This window comes from Pseudopodoces humilis, chromosome 13 (genome assembly GCF_049639895.1).
Source record: "Pseudopodoces humilis isolate 2021_Gansu_Grassland_sample_001 chromosome 13, ASM4963989v1, whole genome shotgun sequence".
Taxonomy (NCBI): Eukaryota; Metazoa; Chordata; class Aves; order Passeriformes; family Paridae; genus Pseudopodoces; species Pseudopodoces humilis.
The window spans coordinates 2,213,964-2,235,592 of record NC_142212.1 but is presented as its reverse complement, the minus strand read 5'-3'; the positions used below and the strand labels follow the sequence as shown (position 1 = coordinate 2,235,592).

At 39.2% G+C, this 21,629-nt stretch overlaps 1 protein-coding gene across 3 annotated transcripts in view; it reads right to left on the bottom strand.

Annotated features, from left to right (window-relative positions):
• The window catches only part of IARS1 (isoleucyl-tRNA synthetase 1), a 92,211-nt gene that overhangs the window by 54,548 nt on the left and 16,034 nt on the right, over positions 1-21,629 (bottom strand). For all 3 annotated transcript variants that reach the window (XM_014260450.2, XM_005531822.3, XM_014260449.2), the window contains 7 exons: positions 18,984-19,131; positions 17,718-17,805; positions 13,802-13,862; positions 12,119-12,214; positions 7,621-7,743; positions 6,049-6,140; positions 1,963-2,061 (listed from right to left, as the gene is read on the bottom strand). In XM_014260450.2, the coding sequence (XP_014115925.1) occupies positions 1,963-2,061; positions 6,049-6,140; positions 7,621-7,743; positions 12,119-12,214; positions 13,802-13,862; positions 17,718-17,805; positions 18,984-19,131 (707 nt within the window). The remainder of the gene's footprint in view (positions 1-1,962; positions 2,062-6,048; positions 6,141-7,620; positions 7,744-12,118; positions 12,215-13,801; positions 13,863-17,717; positions 17,806-18,983; positions 19,132-21,629) is intronic.

The following is a 21,629-nucleotide window of genomic DNA, read 5'->3' as shown; positions in this document are numbered from 1 at the left end:
GCATCAATGGAAAACACAGGAAGAAAACCTCAAAAAACACTCCCTTATTCTTTATAAAAGCTGGATTTTAAAAGCCAACTTCAAGCTTACCCAGTATTCAAATTACTATGAAATCACATACTGGAAAATACATATTCTTTGTTAATAATTCTGTGATCATACATCTGTACTTGTAGCTATATTCCCTACAAAAAGCTTCCCACAATTCCTAAGACCACATGGTTTTAAGAGGAGTCCTGAGGAATCAGTTTTATGTTCAATTATGGAACTGTGCTTAAATTCAGGAATTGCCTAAAGGACAAATGCTTCCTGTAATCCCAAGCATTTTGAAAACTGCCAAATGATGTCACTGCCAGCTCTTCTCACCCAACCTTTGCAACAGCAGCTCCAAAATTTGCTTCCAGTTGTATCCCCACGACTCAGCACTTACCAAAAGCACCACTGAGAACCCAAATATGTGCATGAGGCAGGGTTCAAACTGATCAGTAATTCTTACTAATTAGTGTCTCCTGGATGAATGGAGGTCACTTAGCAGGTTCTCCCTGAAGCTCTGCTTCTGGAAAAGCAAAACCCACCATTCAAGCACTTCCTTAACAGGATCATTACATTTTTTTTTCTTCTGTTCATGTGAAAATTAAGTATGCAGGTCTACTGTCATCCCAACAGTGAAAGCATCTTGAGGAAGCTAATTAAAGCTAAGAACAAACACTTTCACCCCCTCTCCAGCTTATTTTTTGCCCCAAAGGAGGATCACAGTATGTTCTGCTATGGAAAACAGAAAACAACACTTAGTAATCTCTAAACTCTCCTGACACAGCCGGACTGGGCATGTGCTGCTTGGCAAAGCCAGGCTGCAGCATTTCTGGGCAGGCTCAATTATGGATCACTGACTTTTCCCACAGATCCCAGGATTTACAGTGCCTGCACAACGTAAGCAGTTATGCAAAAGCTGCTCATGGAGAATTTAATTGCCAGCTACTGTCCATGAAAAAAAAGCAGCACAAGCTGTAATTGCTCACTGAAGGTTGAGTCACCTTTACAAGAGGCAACTGTGGTGGGAGAGGGGAGGAATCCCAGCTCTCCCTGCAGTCCTCAAATGGAAAGACTGAATGAGGTTGTAATCTGCAAGTTTTCCTCACTCATTGGGAGGTCTCAGACTCCCAGGCAGAAGTGATTGATGAGAGGTAGGGAAATAAAAATGCAGTTTATGAGAGTGCAGAAGATAAGGTCCTTTTGTTACTAACACACCACAAACCCAGGACTGACACCCTAAAAGGCCACCAGCACCAACAGTTCCCTTTTACTGCACTTAATAATGCACTTAAGTTGTTACCTAAAGCTCATCTGCTGTTTCCTACACAAATTTCACACAAGTATTTTTCACACTCCCTATATACATTGTCAAGATTTGATTTCTACCATTAATAGAATTTTTTTCTTTAAACCAGTGTAAATGAGTTTATCTACAACAATAAGGGCAGGATTTTTTCTTCAAATTCAGCTTTGATGAAATAACCTTATCTGTAATAATTAGATGGAAAAAAACCCACAACTTGTCTAAAAATTAGTTTAACTTGGAACAATATATACATAGCATTAAGCTGCCTCTATTACTGTCTCAGGTGGAGCTTTTTGGGAAGCACATCCCAGCTTCTGCAGGACGATTCTCCTCTGCAGTTTCTCTCATGCTGAATTGTTTAGGTTTGCATAACATGTTTGGAGGGCATTTTTAATGATTCTGTAGTGTATTTCCCTGTAAATTACTAGGAAATATTCAACCCTGATGAAACTGAGATAAAACACTGTTTAGAACTGGTCCCAGTAGCATTGGCTGAAAGAGTGGAAATATGAAGCAAAGTGAGCATATGAACAGTGGAATAGCTTTGGAGAGTTCCAGCACACACCCCCTACACCCCCAACTCCAGGGAAAGGAATAAAACAGGTTTCTGAAGGAGGCATTACCAGTAGCACTGGGCATTATTTTCCAACAGCTTCTCCACCATGTGCTCCACCCTGACAAACCAGCTGGGCACAGCTTTGTAGATCAGCGGAGTATCTGACCTGTGCAAGGAAGAGAATAAAACAAACAACAACATTCTTAAATACTACATTATTGATAAAGTGCTCTCTAATATTTAGTTTTGCACATGACAGTCCCCTTTCCACAGACTGAGTTCACTGCTGCTGAAATATCATCACAGTTAAAGGTTGGGGTCTGTTCGGTTTGTTAAATTACATAAACTGTTACACTTACGTGAACTACTATTTTGAAATCCAGTCCTGAAAAAAAATTTTACAGCCTTCAAACCCAGTAATTCAAGGAATTTGTATAGCAAGAGCAATCATGAAAATGTTCAAACGATACTTGAATTTGAAATTTGTGCTCCTACATTATGAACTTCAGTAACTACTAAAATGAGTCATATTTCAGTCTTCCACATGAGCTCATTCTGAATCATTTTTTATGTGTATATGAGCCTGAAAAGCCAGGGAACATTATGCTATGTTTTTACTATTTGCATTTAAAATAATAATCACAAATCATAAAAAAGTAACAGCACCCAGGAAGCAAGTTCCATTCCAGGTGAGAGGGAAAGCAAGAAATCCAGATAAGCATATACAAGAATTTTTAAATATATCTTAACATATTCCTGACTTCAATAGGCAATAAAAGAAAATCCATATGGGAGGAGAGCAGTTTCACAACTTGGGATTGCTTAGAAATGGAAACACGATTGGCCAGTGCACAGATTGAGCAATTTCCTAAATTACTTGGTAAAATCAGTATCTCCAAGCATCTGACTGCAGTGTCCCAACCCAGTCTCTGATTTATCAGTTCCATAATAACTGCTTAAGGTCTTGAGTAACTGCTCAGGCAGCACATCCTCCTAAAGGATCCTGGGATGCAAGAGCGGGCACAGGTCACTATAAGGAGCTCAGACATTTCTAATCCTTCACATCCATCCCATTATTCCATTATGATGAGGGAGAAAAGTCCTAGGAGATAGGATCTGTCTATGGGTACAGAGGGGCAAACAACACTGTGACAAGAAGCTCATTCTCCTCTAGCATCAATCCACTCCACAAAATGTTTCTTGAAAATATTACTTTTGTTTAAGTTACTTTGGCTAAGAACTTGGCAATACACAAAAATTCACCAGCAAAGACCCTGAGAAACTACTGTTATCTCCCATGTGCAGTCAGCACTACAAACAGCCAAAGTTTAATTCAATTTACTTATATCCACAGCAAGAGCACATTTGAAACCCACAAACTACTGCAGATGATGGTGTAAATTAAAATTGCTACTGTGCCAGCACTTGCTAAAGATGCACCTGCCTAACCCACAAAAGAAAGAAAACCCACAGCAAAGGTCGTTTCACAGCGCATGCACAAGCCCAATAATAAAAACCACATTGTTTCTTTTAACACTGTATTTCAAAAGATTTTTCATTGTAACATTATAACCTGTATGTTTCAATGTGCTTAAGTGTTAAAGGACCTATAACCTTAAAGGAAATGGTGACAGTTTCAGGTAACAATGTAGTTGTGTCCTAGCTATTAAATGCAAACCTACTGACTGCTTGCTACACAAATTTAAGACGGGCCCAGGGACACAGAGTGGCTTCAAGCTGGAAGGATCCATGACAAAGGCCAAGCAGGGAAATCATTTCCCAGGCTTTCCACCCAACACTGAGGTTGTAACACCTGACAACCTACAGGGCTCTGCTCCTCCTACATGAAGGCAACAAGTAAGGGGAGAGGGCCAAGTTTCCCTGAATATTTTTCTTCTGGCTGTACTACCAAGCAGTGCCTAAGGAGGGGACTGCAGAGAATAAACACTAAAATTGCCCAAGCAGTGACACCTCCCACATTTCTGCCCCTCCTGACTGGTGAGAAGGTTGAGGAATCCGGATTCAACTGGATTTTACAGTAGAATCAAATGAGAAATACCTATTGCTGGGTTTTGTTTTCCATCAACACAAGGGGAAAACCACCCAGACAGACCTTAAATCAAAGTCTGATGCTTACAAAGTTCCTGCCTGACCATTCCTCTCTGTCCCAACTGAACAAAGTTTTGTTCCCCTTACAGACAGATCCTTTAGAAACACACCAGAAGAATCAAGTCACATTAATTGTGATCTTATTCCGTTTTCCTGTAATTTGGGAACTAAATGATCAATAATTGAGCCCGTGTCATGAAGATACTTCCTGGTTTTGCCTTCACTGGCCTGGAAAAGTCAAAGCTCCAAGTCTGCCAGTGGAAGAGCTTCCCAACACTGTTCCCAAAGGAATGGCAGGAAGAGCTGTGGGGGACACTCCAACAGCTGCTGAACTGCTGCCCAGGCCACACAGACTCCCAAGATCTCACATGTGAACAGAGCAGTTTTGATCAATGTCCTCCATTTTCAGCAGTTCCAATAAAGACAAATTCTACTTGAAAACTATCTACTGCATCCTTACCAAGCTGCTGTGCTTCTCACATTTTAAAGTTTAGCTGACAGAAAATTACTACACAGAGAAGGACCCTGATTTCCTGATATGTGGAAAAAGAAAGAAAATTTCTCAACATCACGAGGATTAAATATCTGCTTGGTTTCAGGGAAAGGCAGCAGTACATTAAGAAGAGTCTGATTTCAAAGTTTTCTTACATTAATCAAAATAACTTATAACTATGTTCAAAGTTAAGAACTACTCTTCTACTTTTAGCATATTCCAATTATGGTTTGATTTGTGATGGCAGTGAAATGAGCTTTTCAAGTAGAATCCATTGTTCGGTTCTTCCCACCGGATAATTTGCTGCTAGGTGCTGCCTGCAACTTATCATCAATCAACAAAAATGTCAACAGAGTGGCAGGATTAAGGATCTTCTACAGAATCAGCACTTCTACATCCCTGCTTTGTCTCAGAAGGCCATGACTGGATATTTGAGTAGCTACACAAGAAAAACACAAGCGTTGCTTGATTTTGGAGCTGCCATTTTTCAAAAATTGTCCCAAATCATCAAGGACATAACACTTGAAGAGCAATTCCCCTTCTTCCTCTAGGCAGCTGCTAGAAACAAACCAATCCTTCTGCTCAAGAGCAAGCAAAGGTTATTTTTGCTATAAATTAAAGATAAATGTACCCTGCTGGAACACTTCACCCAGCAGAGTCAGAGCCAGACAGAGAGATGAGCTTTTATCACAGTTATTTCAGTACAGGTGCTGAGTACATCAGATAGGACTTAAAATCTTCAAGCCATTTCAGATAATTAAATTAGGTATTTTATTTTAAGTGTGTCTTTGCTCATAATAAGAATTTAATACTCTACTAAAAGATAACTGAAGATGCACTTTTTTTTAATTTGATATTGTTTGGGGATTTTTTACAACAGCAACTGTGGAAATTTCAACACCAGGGAGGGTCACTAATAAAAATAAGCTTCATTTCTAGATTAAACCTGTCTAGCCTGTATTCCTCAGAACCAAAATTTGTTTGTTCACTGATAATGAAGGCCCATGAAGAATTCCACTTGGAGACCTCCCCCACAGACATCCACTGAGGGGTGTCTCCACATTTCAAGCAACTGTGCTTCTTTCAAAGAAATAAGTCATCTTACAAGGTTAAAAAGAACTATATTTTAGCCATTTTATTCAAAACATACAAAGCTTTAACACAAACATATAAAGATTTTCTGTGATATACTTATTTGGATACAATTCAAAGGGTATCAAAAAAATTCTTTCCCATTACTCAGCTGCTTAAAAAATAACCTTTTTTATAAGAGGTAGCAAGGCAAGAGTTCTACACCATGAAATGAGCAACACAAAGTATAAAAACACATTTAAAAATTATAAACAGAAACTAAATTTCAGCACTACACCTAAATCCATCAGTTTTAAGGCGAAAACAAGAAAAGATCCTTGATCTAAAAACAATCTCAATTTGTGTTACTTTTAGTTTTGCCAGGAGAATTAAGTAAGGGAGGGGGAAGATATGGGAGAAGCCTGAAGAACTTTTCTGTTAGAAAGCTCAGCTGGAAGGCAGGTGCAGGTCTGTGCTTACCTCCAGCAGAAAGGGTAGCTGTGCTGGAAGGTGGTGCTGTGGATCAGCCGGCCCTTCTCCTTCAGCCATCTGATGATGTGCTTATCTGCATCCTAAAAACACAGATTTTCCTTGGAACACACGTTTCACTCGGTAAGCTACTACAGGATTTGTCTCAGATACTCAATTTTTAAAAAATACTATGCATAGCCCAGCATTTACACACACACACACACTGAAAGTTTCTATCAAGTTTATACATTTCCTGCAGGGGCACTGTAAAAAACTAAATTTGCAAAGTTATTTGCTCTCCAAACTGTTTATTTACAGTGTCTTCAATGTGTCTCTGCTATCTAGATAAATTTAAATTTATAAATTAAAGCATCAGTCCTTTTTTACCCTTAACTCTCTTTCCACATACACACAACTGTGTGTAAAATTCTAATTTTCTGAAGCACCAATACAAGCTAGAAACCACGTTATTTAATATCCTAATGATTGAGTCTTATAATTTTGTGGCAGGAAATCACGTAGTGCTTTTTACTTAATATTTAAACATCCTGATACCACATTCCTCTAAAGTGACTAAATTTCAGAATTTGAAGCGTATTTCACAATACTTCACTAACTAATGGGGATTTACATGCTAAGGTGGAAGTGAAAGCTCTATATTTAGAAAAAAAAGCTGATAATTTAAGGCAATCTACTGAACATACACATGTCAATACGACATTAAGGAAAAAATACACAAATATCTACAAATGAAAAATTCAGTATCCTAAGAAAATTTTCCAAGAGCCTTAAATTCAGATTTCCACCAGCAAGAAGCTAAACATGGAGCCTCCAGTGTCCTTTTATTTGCCTTAATGCATAAAGCAGGAAGGAGAGATAGCTGATTGAATCCTCAACTTAATTGAAAAAGACTTTAAAATCTTGTATTGCATTTGTTTACAGGAACATGCTTTGCTATCAAACTCTAGCAGCAGGGTTAAAAGCAATTTGTTTTCTCAGGACATGGAATTTAAGAGGCACTCCCTGCTAGGGATTGTAGACAGATTTGTATCTGGAGCAATGTGAAATTCCTGTGGGTTCCTTTTCCAGGGATTCTCCTGCATGGATTGACAAGTAAATTCCCACTGCAACACAGCCCACAAGTGGGGGAAATGACTGGGTTTCTTCCTTCTGGTGGGTCACGTTACATTAACTGGCTGGGAGAAACTTAATGATGGCACCTGGGAATGCAGAGTCATCCAGAGGTGAGGGAGGCCCTGCACATGTGCCTGGAAACTCTGGACATGACATTTCTGTCAGGAAAAAGCACAGAGTGAGAGTGTCTCTAGAATAGCTGCAAACAGGATACTCCTCTGCCTTCTCACTATAGATTTAAAAACCTCAACTTTTATTTCAACTTTTTTCTCAGCTGCTTAATAAACAATTCCAACCTTGTTGCCAATGTTAAAACACATTTTAATTTATCCAGATACCAGTCACACATTGAAAACAAACCCACTTAGGGAAAGAAAAGAAAGCTTCTACCATATATAAAATGTATCTTGAATAAAGTAGTAATTTACTGTCCCCAAGCCCACTGACCTTCACATACTGCCCAGCAAAGTCAGCCACTTCTGCTGTGAAGCAGCCTGATGCATCAACAGGACACACAGGCACGGAGTCCTTCTGAATGATATTAAAATCCATGCAGACTCTGTAATCATCCTGCAAAAGAGACAAGCACCAAGCTGTAAGAATACAAAACACTGTGTAAAATATCCATCCCTTGAAACAGAAATTAAACTTTAAACAGAAAATATGATGACTAGACAAGAATAGCCAAATATTCAGCCTTCATTAATCCCAAATACTTAGGAGAAAGTCCTGTTTTATAGGACTGTAGCTTTATTCATGCAGAAGATTATGATTTCTTCAGACTCTCACCTAGTAGTATAGGGGATATGTGCATGTTTTCCTATGGACATCAATGCATATACACACACACATGTATTTTATGTGCCTGAGTACACAGTTCATGCAACCATTGCATGGCAAAAGAATTGCCAACCACTCCATCCTGCTCCTGTCCCAGGCAGAGCCTGGATGTGCCCAGCTCTCCAGCCAACACTGCATTTTTCAGAAGGCAGGTTGTTTCAATCAATCTACTTCTGGCATTTCACATAAGCAATCCCATTTTCTGAATGTCTTAATGATACAAAGCCTTTAAACCTGTATTTCTCAATCTTTTTTTGGCCCACAGGCAATGCTACTGACCAAGAACCACACATGGACAACATCATGGGTTTTTTTCCTGGCCAGTCTCCACTTAAATTTTTAATTTCCTGTAGCAATAAGAAGAAAAAAAAGAAAAAAAAAAAAAAAAGAGAGTTGCTTCAGACTTTCCTGAACATGACAAAACAATAATGGCATCGAAAAAAAGATTAAAACAAAAATAGTAGGGGGATAGAAAAGTTCAGTTTAAGTCTGAAGTCTCAGTAAATGTGTATCTTAGGCAGGTACAGCAATGGCTTACAGGATACAGCAGCTGTTTCACAGGAGCTCCATCTAAAGCACCCTCTCAGCCTGCCCAAGGACACCTCACCAGAACCAGTGTGTAAATACACATTTCACTGGCCAGGGCTCCACAGCTCCCTGAATTCTCCTTCCCTGACCCTAACCAACACAGCTCTGGAGTACCAGGGCAGGGCTTGCATGTCCTTTGTGGCCTCATCCTGTCCCTTCAGTCTTTCCCACTATCCATCCCCGTGGCTCCCAGCTCCCCAAGCCAGACCTGTTGCATTTCACAAGGATGAAACTCATCCATAGACAGGGAAGTTGGCTACTTCATGGACCAAAGCTTTACACATAGAAACAACAAATCCCTCCAGCTCCAGCACTGCCACCAGAGCACAGAAAGCATCAGACAATTTATTCACCCTGCACTTGGTCTCCCAGCTCCTGCAGCCAGGACATCACTGGGATAAGCCCCTTTATTGCTGAGGGACTGGGAGCCGTGGGGTTCAAAATACAGGCCAGATGACAGAGCTGATGTCAGCCCTGATTTGGCAGTGAGCTGTTAAAGGCTTTGAAGCAGCAGCCAGCACAGACTACAAAGCCTGGCACACTCACAGCCCTGCTAAGGCAGCACAACAAGCCTTCCCCTGGGCAGCACCTCACTCAAGAGGTGCTTCAGCTCCACTTGCAGCGCTGCTGCAGCCAAGGGTACACAAAGGGCTCTGCTGCTCTGCCTTTCTGCAGTCAGCTCCCTGCTTCTGAACAACTTGAATGTGAATGGAAGCTCTCCAGACCCAGCTGCCATTTGATTTAATAAAGATTTCCTTCAGTAACCGCAAGGCAAGAATGTATTCAGGCACATAAAAGGAATCCACAGCTAAGTGCTAAGCTCAACTAAAAGCTAAGACCAACATCAGTCTTTTCCAGGGTAGGAATTACAGTGGTCGATCTTGTACTTCAAAATCCCTCAAAAGATTAGACACAGAAGTCTTAGTACACAAAATTAATAAGTGGAAATTATTCAACAGCTCATTTGTGAGAGATCAAAAGCTTTTTAGTGTGAAATTTTAACAAAACAACAGAAACATTAAGTCAAATGTTCACCTTCAGCAGATCTTAGCAAAAACCACTTTTGCCAAAAATGTCAGGTACTGAAAAAAAAGCGCATCAGTAACAGATCTGTGAAACCTGTGTGTCACAGTCTGAGCAGGCACCAGAAGTATTGCAAATTAAAAATTTGTATGCAAATCCAAGTGTTACTAAAGCTTTTTAAGTTGACTGCAGGTACATCTACATATGACGAAATGCCTGAGCAGATAAATTTTAGTGTCATGTTAATCTAGAGGTACAGTGAGTTTACAGCATTTTTAATACAGGTTTGTCTTGTTCTGTGAGCTTTAATTTTGATCTCTTTTGAACTGAAATTAATAGAGCGCTCTGATATGGTGTGGCAGCTTGTATTTGGCAAAGGCATCACATAAGACAATGAAACTACATCCAGAACTAAATGAAGGCGAATTTTTACTTTCAATTTTTTTGGAGAAGGATACATTGCTGAGCTATCAGCAATACAGAACATGTATCAGTATGTAGGATTTTAAACAAATACAATAATAACTAAAACCCTGACTTTCTAACTTTATTTATCAAAGGGATTCACTTATATTGGTGGCAAGAAACAGAGACAAGACTTGAGGCTTGTTGTGAAGGACTGTGCTCTATTTCTTCTCCTCTGACCATCCTGGTCATTATTCCTTTTCTATTCACCTTCAACTCAACAGGAAGGTGCAGAGGAGCCAATTAACCAGGAAGACAATCCTGTCTGCCACCATGAAGCATCTCCCTTCTATCATCTAAGCCTGTCTAAAGGCCAACACACAATACCAACAGTATTCTACACAGAGCCTACTGTATAATAATGAAATCCTGAGCTTACACCAGGACCTCTGTGAGCTTTCCTGAAATAATCTGGGGGCTGTCAAAACTGAATTACATGCACCCCAAAAAGAAGGCAGCAGCATTAAGTGCAACATACACTGTGCATTTCTGAAGTCAGCACAGCCCATTGACTTAGGCCCCTGCACCAAATGTTATCTACTCAAACCTCCCTTGGAGACTGCAAGGTTTTGTTTGTGATGTCTCTGCACTTTTTCCTCACACAATGTTTTATGTATTTTTTTTTTCTTTGTGATGCATTTAACTGTTACTCTCAGGTAATCACTGATTTCCCAGGAGAGAAAGAGAGAAAAATATTTATTCCTCTGTGTTTACAAAACTCAATGAGCTTATTAAAAAAATTTAAATACAAGAGGGCAGATGATCTTAGCTCTAAGAGGCCAGTCAACCTTTCCAACAAGCTGTTTCCAACAAGTTTAACAGGACTGTGCAAATACACAAAACCACGCTTAGAGCAGCCCAGGGAAAGCTTCTTCCAGAGCTCCTTCCCTGCTGGCAGCCTCTTCCTTTCCTTCCCTCTGTCTCCCACAGGAAGAGCTCCTGACTCTAAACCAACTCTCACCCCTCTGGAACATCCAAGATTCACCTCCAGGGGAGAGTCTGAGGAGCAGAAGTGTGACAGGATTTTTCCTCCTGAGGACACTTGACCAGCCACCACCATTTTCTTTATTAACTGCTAACAAAGCCCACTCTAATTTTCTTTATTCGGAGCTATATTAAGCTGGAACAGCTTTTCATATCAGTGATCATCCTGACAAGGGAAACACCACCACAATGGATGTACCCTTCAGAAAAATGCAGGGAAAAAAGGATGGAAGAAGATGGGCTATTTCACATGAATACAAAGAGGCCTGTTGCTAATGCCAAGTTTCTCTGGAAATTATGACAGAGCTCGTGGTCCAGGGATTGCTAATTGCTAGGCACTGCAAGTTTTTTGAGGGCATCTTTGGATAATGGCTGAAGACAGGACACTCTACAAAAAGGACAATGAGCCTAAACTAGTGCATTTAATTCAAGTGTCTAAAAACTGAAATGATTAAATCCATGACAAATTATTCCCCTTAGCCTTAAAAAAGAACAGACTGAGGGAAAGGGACAATAAAGACAGAAAAAAAAGAATGGAGTGCAACAAAATCCTTTCACACCAAGGGATAAAGTCTCAGGACAAAAGCAGTGAAAGCATTTTCTCATTCTCTGTAAGCCCAGCGAGTAATGAAATTGAAACGCTGAAGAGGGGCAGTGTGCTGAGCAGAACTGCTGTTCCCAACCAAAATTATCACTTAGCAAAGCCAGTTTTCACTGCCAGTGCCACAGATGAGCCCTTCTCAAAGCTCTAACTTCAGACTCTGAGAAAAGCTGAGCTCAATGACACTCAAAAGATACAGTGGCGAGTTCAGCTCCTGCACACCACAACACAAACCAAAGGCAGGGACACCAAAATCTCCAGCCTAGCACAGCACCAAGTGGAAGAGCTCATTAGAAAACAAAGCTACATGATATTCTTATACTTTTAAGCAGTAAATGGGAAGATTGTTTAACATCAATCACCCTGAGAGTCCCCAGGACCTGTAAAGCCAAGCCATGTGTGCCAGCCAAAAATAAGCTTTACAGATGTGTAGTTCACACTTACAGCACCAAAATAGGGAGCCTGATGGACAACTCCTGTGCCTTCCTCCTCCTTCACATAACCATCCACTACCACAGTAAAGGCACCTTTTTCTTTGCACTGTAACACAAAAATATGGGTTTACATAGATATATATTTACACACATACAGCAAAACAGTTGTTCAGAACCTGGCAGATCCACGAGCTGCACAAAAGAGGAAAGAACTGCATCAAAAATCAGTGACACAGTAAAATGTGACATCCCTAACATGACTTAATGACTTCCCATAGCCCAGACACCTGTGTACTTCATTTAAAGAGTGTCAAGTGTGATTAAATCTCACACCTCTCCAGAAGGCCTCCAAGTCAATTACTCTTCAAGCCACAGATCTTCACACAATTCTGTGCTTAACAGACTGCAAATCAATACACCCCTGAACATGAGGACACAACCAAGAAAAGTACACAAATTTCTCCCCATTTCTGCATGTCCCCTGTACCTCTGAATTAAAAAAAAAAAAAAAAAAAAAAAGTTGCTTTTATAGTCACACATTTTCTTTATTTCCTTCAGGGAACAAGAGCATGGTAAAAACCAACTGAAAACAGAGAGGAGAGAAAATCCAGAAAAAATTTGCTAAGAAAAGATATGTCAATTTTCAGTGTGTTCAGTACAGAGATAATGAAAAATAAAGGCTTATTTACTACTCCTTAAAACAAAAATAGTAAAAAAAAAACTACTGCAGTCACAGCTGAACCAAATATGTTACAAAATATTAGGTTTGGCTTGTTCTGAAGGGAGTTATTTTGAGATAAGATCTTCATTCTAAATAAAAAATTGTAGATGCCCCATCTGCTCCTTAGAAATACAGCAGGACTCACAAAATTTATCCATTCCAAACCTCAGATGCACGGTCCAATTTTCCAGATTTCAGCTGTGTTTGACTTTCCTCCAGAAATATCAGACCTTGCTCACTACAGAGGTTTTCCCACCTTTGCTGACTCCTGCACATCTTTCAGAACAGAAAGTATCACAAATGACCAAATCCCTTACAGGAGCTCACAGCTGCCTGGCCAGCAGTGCTGTACCTCTCCTCCTTGAAAAATGTCATCAGTTCTTACTCAGATTTTTTAAAAAAAATAGGAAAATTCTCCATGCACTCTCCTATTGCTACATATTATTTTATCATCTATGATGCCAGACCTAATGCAATGCTTAAAAGCTGCATCTTTTAAATCTGATACATTGGGAGGTTTTTAGCAAAGGCTTTTAACTCTTCAGTGGGAAACATGACATGTCTGTGGTAGTTATCCAAAGTCAGTTGTTCCCTTGTGAAGACAAAGCTTCTGGACTTAGGAGGTAGACAACACTCACCAGATGAGAAAATGAGAGAATGTCTGTTAATATGTATTTATTAATATGTACTGAAGTTCCTCTGCAATCTGAAATCAAACTTCTATTTATCATCCAGTGTTTACTCCTGAGTATATTTAAAACATAAAGGAAAATATTTAGCAAAAATATTTAGTGAAAAAAGCCACTGTTTTTCAAACTTTCACTAGGATTTTAAGGTATTTTAATACCTGACTGAACCTGGAGATTGTTATTAGAACCTAAGATCTTTTTATAGTATAAACAAGGAATACTCAAAATGAATTTTATTTTTGTCCTTATATCCTGTACCAAACATCAAACTGGTTCATCTTACCTGAATAAAATATTCAAAGAGTGGTTTGTATTTCTTGCCTTTAAGAACAATACCAGGAAACCTGAGGAGAAAAATTTACAAGAACATAAATTAACAACTTGAAAACTGCCTTTTTTCCTATTTGCTTCTTCACCTCCCTGACAGAATTTGATTTCAGAAGATGAAAAGAATTTCCTTAACTTTACTTCCCACCTCTGTGGTAACTTAGAGAAAAAAACATGTCTTTTCATGCATCTCTGCTATCAGTCAACAACTTGTACCTGATGGACTTCAATCAAACAATCAATGTAAATTAACAAAGGAATTAAGCATTAATGACAAGCTCCTTATGGTAAAGCTGGGCAAGAACCTGCTGGGTGAAGCACAATATTAATAAAAACAAAGCCCTAAAACTTTAGCATGTCAAAGAGAACTAAATAATGATCCAAAACACCTGAAGTTTTATGAACGGAAGATTGTGACACAAGGTACTGCAGCCTGTAAAGCTCAGATGCTTCATTCCTTATTCTAAAACTGGGTATCCAAACTCTCCACAGGCATCTCAGGGAATGATCCAACACAGACAAGACTGGCTGAGGAAAACCAGCTGAGCCTGACCCGTAATGTGAGGCAGAGATGGAGCCTGCAGGTCTGGCTCCCTTCAGGCTTCTGACAGCAGCTGACAAAGGCAGTGATTAGGTTGGGATTTGCAGCTCAGAACTCTACCAAAAGTGCTTGAATCACCCAATTTCAGGGGGAAAATCCAGCTAAAACATAACTTAATCTAATAGATGGGCTGGCTCTCTGACTGTGTCCCAGCTGTGGTCTCCCCCTACTCTGTCCTTGATCTACAACTTCCAAACAATGGTCAAACCATAAAACACTTGACTCCTTCAAAGTGGGGGACTCTTCAAAGCTGTTTCACTGCACAGGAAGGACCTGGAGCAGCATTTACTGCCAAGTTCAAGAGCACAACCCCTCAACTCAGCACACACAATATCCTCTAGGAACAGGGGAGATTTCTATTTTAAGCCTCAGCTTTGCAGATGTTTTATATGTTTTTATATTACAAACAGCCTTAGGAATGTTTGAGGTGCTTAATCAGGATCAGATGATAGAAAAGCAGCCCAGTGGTCAGCTACACAGACATGGGAATGGTCAGACACAGAATGTGAAGCACTAGAGCTGGCTTAAAAAAAAAAAAGTATCTATATTCTTATTTAAGACAAGTCAGAGAAAGGTAAAGGTTGAGGATCACATTCCTGATTTTCATTTTGGGATCTGAAATACTTTGTTTGTTAAAGTCCTGAACTTCAGGCTGAAAATTTGTGCAATGGTGCCTTCTTGTGACCTAAGTCATAGTAATAAGACTTGCTTAAAATCACTTCAGCAATCCTTCACTCTCAGGAGATCAGAAATCTCTGGTTTGGATTCCTTAGAATCCTAAAAGAGACAACAAGGGAAAAAACAGTGTGATGAAATTAAATGCTTAATATACCAAAGGACTGAAATCTATCACAAGGGGAGGGAAATGCTCATCACATCCTATCTACCACTGCTAAAAAAAACAAGAAGCCACTCGATGGCCAAAACTGGGGTAATACACCCAGACCAAGCCACTGAGTGCAAAGCAGCCACTTCTGGGGACTTCAGACACCAAATATTTCCAATCAGACCATTCCCTGACCTCAGCCTGATGCCTGGTATAGATTAAGTTACACCAATTTCTCCCTCAAGAGCCTGACTGCTTTAGAATTTAAAAGTGAACTAAAGGAAGAAAAAGGTTAAGAGCAGAAGTTAAGAGCAGAGTGGTGAAGTTCATTTCCATGAACTTAAGATACTCACAGATCTAAATCTTTCACAGATCCATTCTACTACCAGCTACCTTTTAATTGCCTCACATTTCACATTTGAGAAAATTAATTATTACATAAAAGAAAAACTGGAGCATGACCAAAACCAGCAAAGAAATCAGCTTGAAAAGAGAACATAGCACGAATACAAAAATAATTAAAATATACTGCTCTGCAATGAGATTTGCTAGCAGCCTTATAGATAGGCAGAGGTTAAAAAAAAGAAAATTAAAAAAATAATCATAGATTGGAGGGGATGAGTGGTGGTGTTAGAAATACCATTAGTCAGGGACATAAATAGAACACCTGAAATGTGTATGACTACCTTAAAGAGCAGGTTCTTCACATTCCTGATGAAGATACACATCAAAAAAAGACCAAAAATGTTCTGTGCATTCGTGGATATAGAATGACTGCAGCCACACTGAAGTTAAATTTGTAAAACTGGAAATGTTGTATTAAAAGAAGAATTTGGAAACAAAAGACAACACATCAACAAATTTAATATACAGGCTAGCTTGCTCCTTTTTTAAGCCTAAAGCAAATGTATTAAAAAAATACATAAGAAAATAAAATGCCTTTGATAGAAGGCTTAGTTTTTAGACACTCTGAACAAGTTTAAAAAGACCAAAAAGGAACAGAGTATCTGTATTTCCCATGAGAATCAAAGCACTGATGGACCTAAAAACCATTGAGACAGGTCTAACAACCTGATTCAACTTCAAATGATTGAGAGTTTTTAGTAAGTGAAGTGATAAAGAACATTCAATGCAAATTTGTCAAGAACAAGCCATACAAAGCCAAATTTTTTGGGGCAGTCTTACCAGCTTAGATAGCAAGCAAGCAGATCAAATTTAGGTCTTAATGTTAGTGAGAGCTTTGATACTTTATCATTCCAACATGCACAAATACTTGAATTGGAGGATATGCCACCACTTCAAGAGAAAGTTGTTGTTAATTCAGTATCAGAGCAAAAGAAAATTCCCAGTGGTGTCCTGGCAGGACCATCCTGACACTGACACTGTTCAGTGGTTTCACTGATGACTCAGAGGGGAGGAAAAAACTCCAGAGATCAGAAGTTCAGCCAAGCCTGAAGAATGAGAGCACTGAACATCATCTTTAGAAACTGAACACCAGCTTGAATTAGTACAGACCAAGTGACAGATTAAGAGCATTCTCATAGAGGGGGGAGGGATGGAAATCAATGCAGAAATGTAAAATTATTCAACTGTCACAGTATGAGCTATCAGAACAGGAAACATCTTAAACATTCCAGCTCTGTGTTTCCCTAATAATTACATGCAACTGCTTAGCTGAAATAACCTCCATTTTTTCAATTTAAAGCTTTCAACTGCTTGATAAAAAGACAAAAATAGAAGTAACTGATACCAATGAAAAAGAGGTGTTATTCTCAAAAACTTTTCTAGTCTTCATATTTCTTTATTGTGGTTATGTGGGGTTTTTTAAAGGGTTATCTGCTTTTTTTGTTTGAAGAAAGTGAACAAACAAATAGTTGTTGTATTTGACCTCTTTAACAGGCTGCTGGTTTATACAAAAGGTTTAAGAGAAGCCAAGACACACATTTTGCCTAAAAGAGCTACAGAATTTAATACCTGCACCCCTTGCCCAGTGTGACTTCTTAAATAATTTCTATTTTTCCAGCTAACCAAGATGAATAAGCACCCTGCAGAAAGCAATGACTGCCACTAACTACAGAACTAATAATTATTTGCCAAAAACAATGGGATTGTTTTGCCCATTTCCCTTTAAATCTTTACATAATATGTAGGAGAAGGCATTTGGACCACACCTCCAGCATTTTCTCAAACTTTTACCTTAATGTAAGCACACAGGAAAGGGGTGAACTATTGAACCTTTTTTCCCCACAATACAAGGACACAATGAAACTTTTTTCTATTTGTAGCTTAACATACAAGACCAACTTGCTCCAGCAAATTTCAATTCCTTTTATTGATTTTCGCAATATTAACACAGACACTGAGAAATCCATCTTCTTAAAAACATTTAACTTCTGATCTAGAAAAACACTGAAAGCTAGCAAGTATAATAATTTATGTACTTGCCTGTCAAGTATCTGATATTCACTGTCAGATTTGTACAGTGCCACCAGCCTGGACTCCATCAAAATATAAATCTTCCCTGTGGCTTTATCTAGAATATAAAATAAAACAGGAGTTTCACAAATCTCAGTTTAATCCTCTTGTGTGCACCATTATGAAACCTTTCAATAGGTGCAAGATACTGTAACAGTGAAACTGCCCAGAATAATCCTTTACTACTTTCCAGCTACTTTTTCCCCACACAGCCAGCTAAGGAACACTTTCCAAAGGCTAAGTTTAAACAGAAACCACAGGATGAAACCCAGGCCACTGATCTTCAGTGCGTTTTGTTGTTGCAGAGGCAGAAATACCTTGTCTATTACTGCTGAGTCAAATAAAAAAGTAGTTGAGAAGTTTCAGTAAATTGTGTCTGAAACAGAGGGAAACAATTGGAAGATGGACAATGACTACATAAAATCAACATTATTAAGTTGCAAGGTAATGACTGCACTTTATGCAGCCTTTGTGAAATTTGCTATTTTAATTACATGCTTGGATTTCTTTATAGAAGAAGTATATACCAACAAAGGAAGTTAACATCAAAAAAAAGTGAAAAGATATGAAGAAAATTCATTTTCTATCTCAAACCACCCGATTTCCTAACTTCAATGACAAATTTTATTCAGGCTGCTACCCTGCCAACTCAGGATCACTGTCCCACAGCACTGAGCCAGAGACATCCAAACCCAACTCAGCACCTCAGGCAAGTGAGGTTATTTCTGAAAATACCCAATATTTATTTTTAAGATGACCAAATTTATGTTAAAACTTTTGAAAACTGAAACATACTTAGTGTTTTCTTCAAAGAAAGGAAACCCCAACACGTGGCGTTCACTGCAAAGGCCTGCATGACTTCATGCTTAACTCACAACAGATTAACGTGGTTATGCTGAAACTGGAAAATCCTACTCACAATTTTATTTTTAAAAAAAAAGGGAGGGAGGTGCTTGTAGATGAAGGTATAATTAAAGACTACAAACACATACACACCTTTCTTTTATTATTATTTCATCTATTAGTATTTTTTAAGGAATAGGCCTCTCAATTCATGTTAAATAACAAGAGCAGAGCAGCTGGAAATCATCAGCCACATCCAAAGTGGATCTCATCCTTCAAACTACCAGTGGTTGAACCCCAGAAAAGTTCTGTAAATTTAACATAAACCAGTCTAAAATACAAAACATAGGTACATATTCACAGGCACTGAAGGAAGAGGTGTTCAGCACTTGCCTCTCAGTTTTACATATTGCAGCTCTGGGTTAACACAAAGGGCCAGATTGCTGGGCAAGGTCCAGGGAGTTGTGGTCCAGGCAACAAGAGAAACACTTGGATCTTCTTCCAGTGGGAAGCTCACGGTCACTGAAGGATCCTGAACATCCTGAAAAACAATTTAACATGCCATGTTTGTCTGTAATGTAAAAGGTGAAGTGGCAGCATTAAAATTGGAATAGAGCCCCAGTCACTGAGTTCCTCATTACACCAGTACAGTCTGTCAGTCCAACAAGGCCACAGGGGGAAAATCTCCCATTAGCAGGGAGATTTAGGGGATTTGCTGCCAAAACACCAAAGAAAGGCAAGTGCAGCTCCTTTGGTACCTCTCATAACCCCATTTTCAAAGCTTAGAACCAATCTCAAAGGTCAGGAAAATCAGCAGTTTCTCAGATACTGCTAAACAAAGCCTTTTCCACATTTTCTTCTGCAGCCAGGGATTACAAAGAACAGCTATCACATAAAATGATTCAGCTCTAATTAAGCTGTTGTTAACGAGGGGGTGAAACTGTTTGGGGTACTTAAAAACAAGAATATGACAATATTTAAGAGTAAAAAAAATCTCAGGGAAGGAAGACCTTTGTCAGCTGCTCTACAAAACTTCACCTTCAAATGAGTCCAAAAAATCCCCCGAAAACAAGATTTTCTTTCAGCCAACTACAACCCTATTCAGTCACTTCACATTTCACATATGATGAAAAGCTGCTTGTAAAAGCAAGTCTAACCCTGCAAATGTGAAATTTTCACTAGGAAATTCTAAATGCCAGCTCAGAGGGTGCCATGCACACCGACCCCAAGCCCAGAAATGTCTCGTGCGAGGCGCTCTGGTTTCCATCCAGCATCATGGAACAGTTAATGGCATCATGGGACAGGCAGCTATTTATGTCTGAGCTGAGGGCTGCTCCAGAGGGAGTTTTCTGTGAACATCTGGTGCAGTCAACAGTAAAACAAAAATATTACATAACCCATGGCCTGTGCTCAATACCAGGCAGAGATTGAGCTCTCGGTTCTGTCTGTACCAAGTGCGAGGCAGCACTGCAGGCTACTCACTTTGCTTTCTGAAGCACTGAGCTCACCAAGTAGATAAAAACAACTAGCAAAGCATAAAAAATACCATCCAGGCTGACAGGTAATGGCACTGTGTAGTGTTGTAGCTGCTCAAATTTCACCTGCACACACCGCTTCTTCAGTTTAATGCAGTGCCAGCTGCTGGCATTGTTAACTCAGGTGTGCATCAGACACCCAGCTCCGAACGTGCTCCTTGTGTCCTGTTGCTCCTGATCTGTGTCCCAGTTCTCAGAGGATCAATAAACAGCAGCCAAAGGCTGCTTTCCACTGTGAGAAAGGCAGCAGCTGCCTCACACCCAGAAATGAGTGTGCTTACCAAGAATAAATCCTATCAGCTCACAGACACACAACTTGCAAACACCATTTTTGCAGATGAGAAAGATAATTTTTGCTTGGAGTGGCAGAGCAGAATCCCACCCACACACACCTCTGGTTCTAGAGTAAGAAACAGCATCTAAATATTTCATTAAGACTCAAGAAGAGAAAAGAGCTTCAGCTTTGTGAAAAAAGAGAACACAGATACAAATACACACAAAACCTCCAAAATGGTCTTTGTTCTAAAGAAAGCTCATTTATCTGAGCATGTGTGAAATGTCAGTCAGTAAGGACAAGAGAAGTAATCATTTCAGCTGTCAGACAGTCACAAATATCAAGATATCTTTGCAAATCTCTCTTTCATAAATCACAAATAATTTTTTCTTCAGTATAAATACCCCTCAGCAATACTGAAAGTCCTGGTATCTCTCTGGTATCTGTGAGCTGCATTGTACTCCAAGTCTATTTAAACATTTGTTTTAAAAACACTATTTTTGGCCAGAAAACCATCCTTTTTTAGGCAAGATGTAGAGACCAGATGTACAATCTGCGCTAGCTCTCTGCTCTCACAATGCAAGTGAAAGATTTACAGTATAAGGATATGGAGGCCTGGGTCAGGATTGGAAAGGATACAAAACCTCTATCTGCAAACTAACATGGAATCTGGAAAATTGGGACACAAGTTCTGCATTCACAAATGTGAACATGAGCTTGTTGCAAGCGAGAAGCTGCACTTGCTTTATCTTGTCACTCATTTTTAAAGGAATATTTTATAAACCACAGTAAACCCTGCATTATATTAGGTAAAACATTTTCTGGTGTCTCCCAATCAAAATTAATGAGTCTTAGAAGAACCATTATCCTTCAGCTACAGAGTCTTTGACATTACTTATGAATCCCCTCACAGAAGATTCAAACAAAGACCCTCTTCTTTTCAGATGTGCACAGACAGGGACAACTGCAGCTCTCCTCTGAAAATTCAGCATAAAAATCCACCTCTGCAATAAAACCTGGAGTGCCCAGAGAGGGAGCAATTTACCACAACAAAACAAAGTATGCGCTTTAAACATCTATAAGTAGTAACCAAGGAAGAAGTCTACGATCAAGTGATCCAAACAAATACAGCAGAACATGATCAAAATTAATCCATTTACCTAGATTTTTACTAGCAATTTGGAGTGTAATGACATGTTTAGGTACCACCAAGCAAAAAGTACCAAAGCT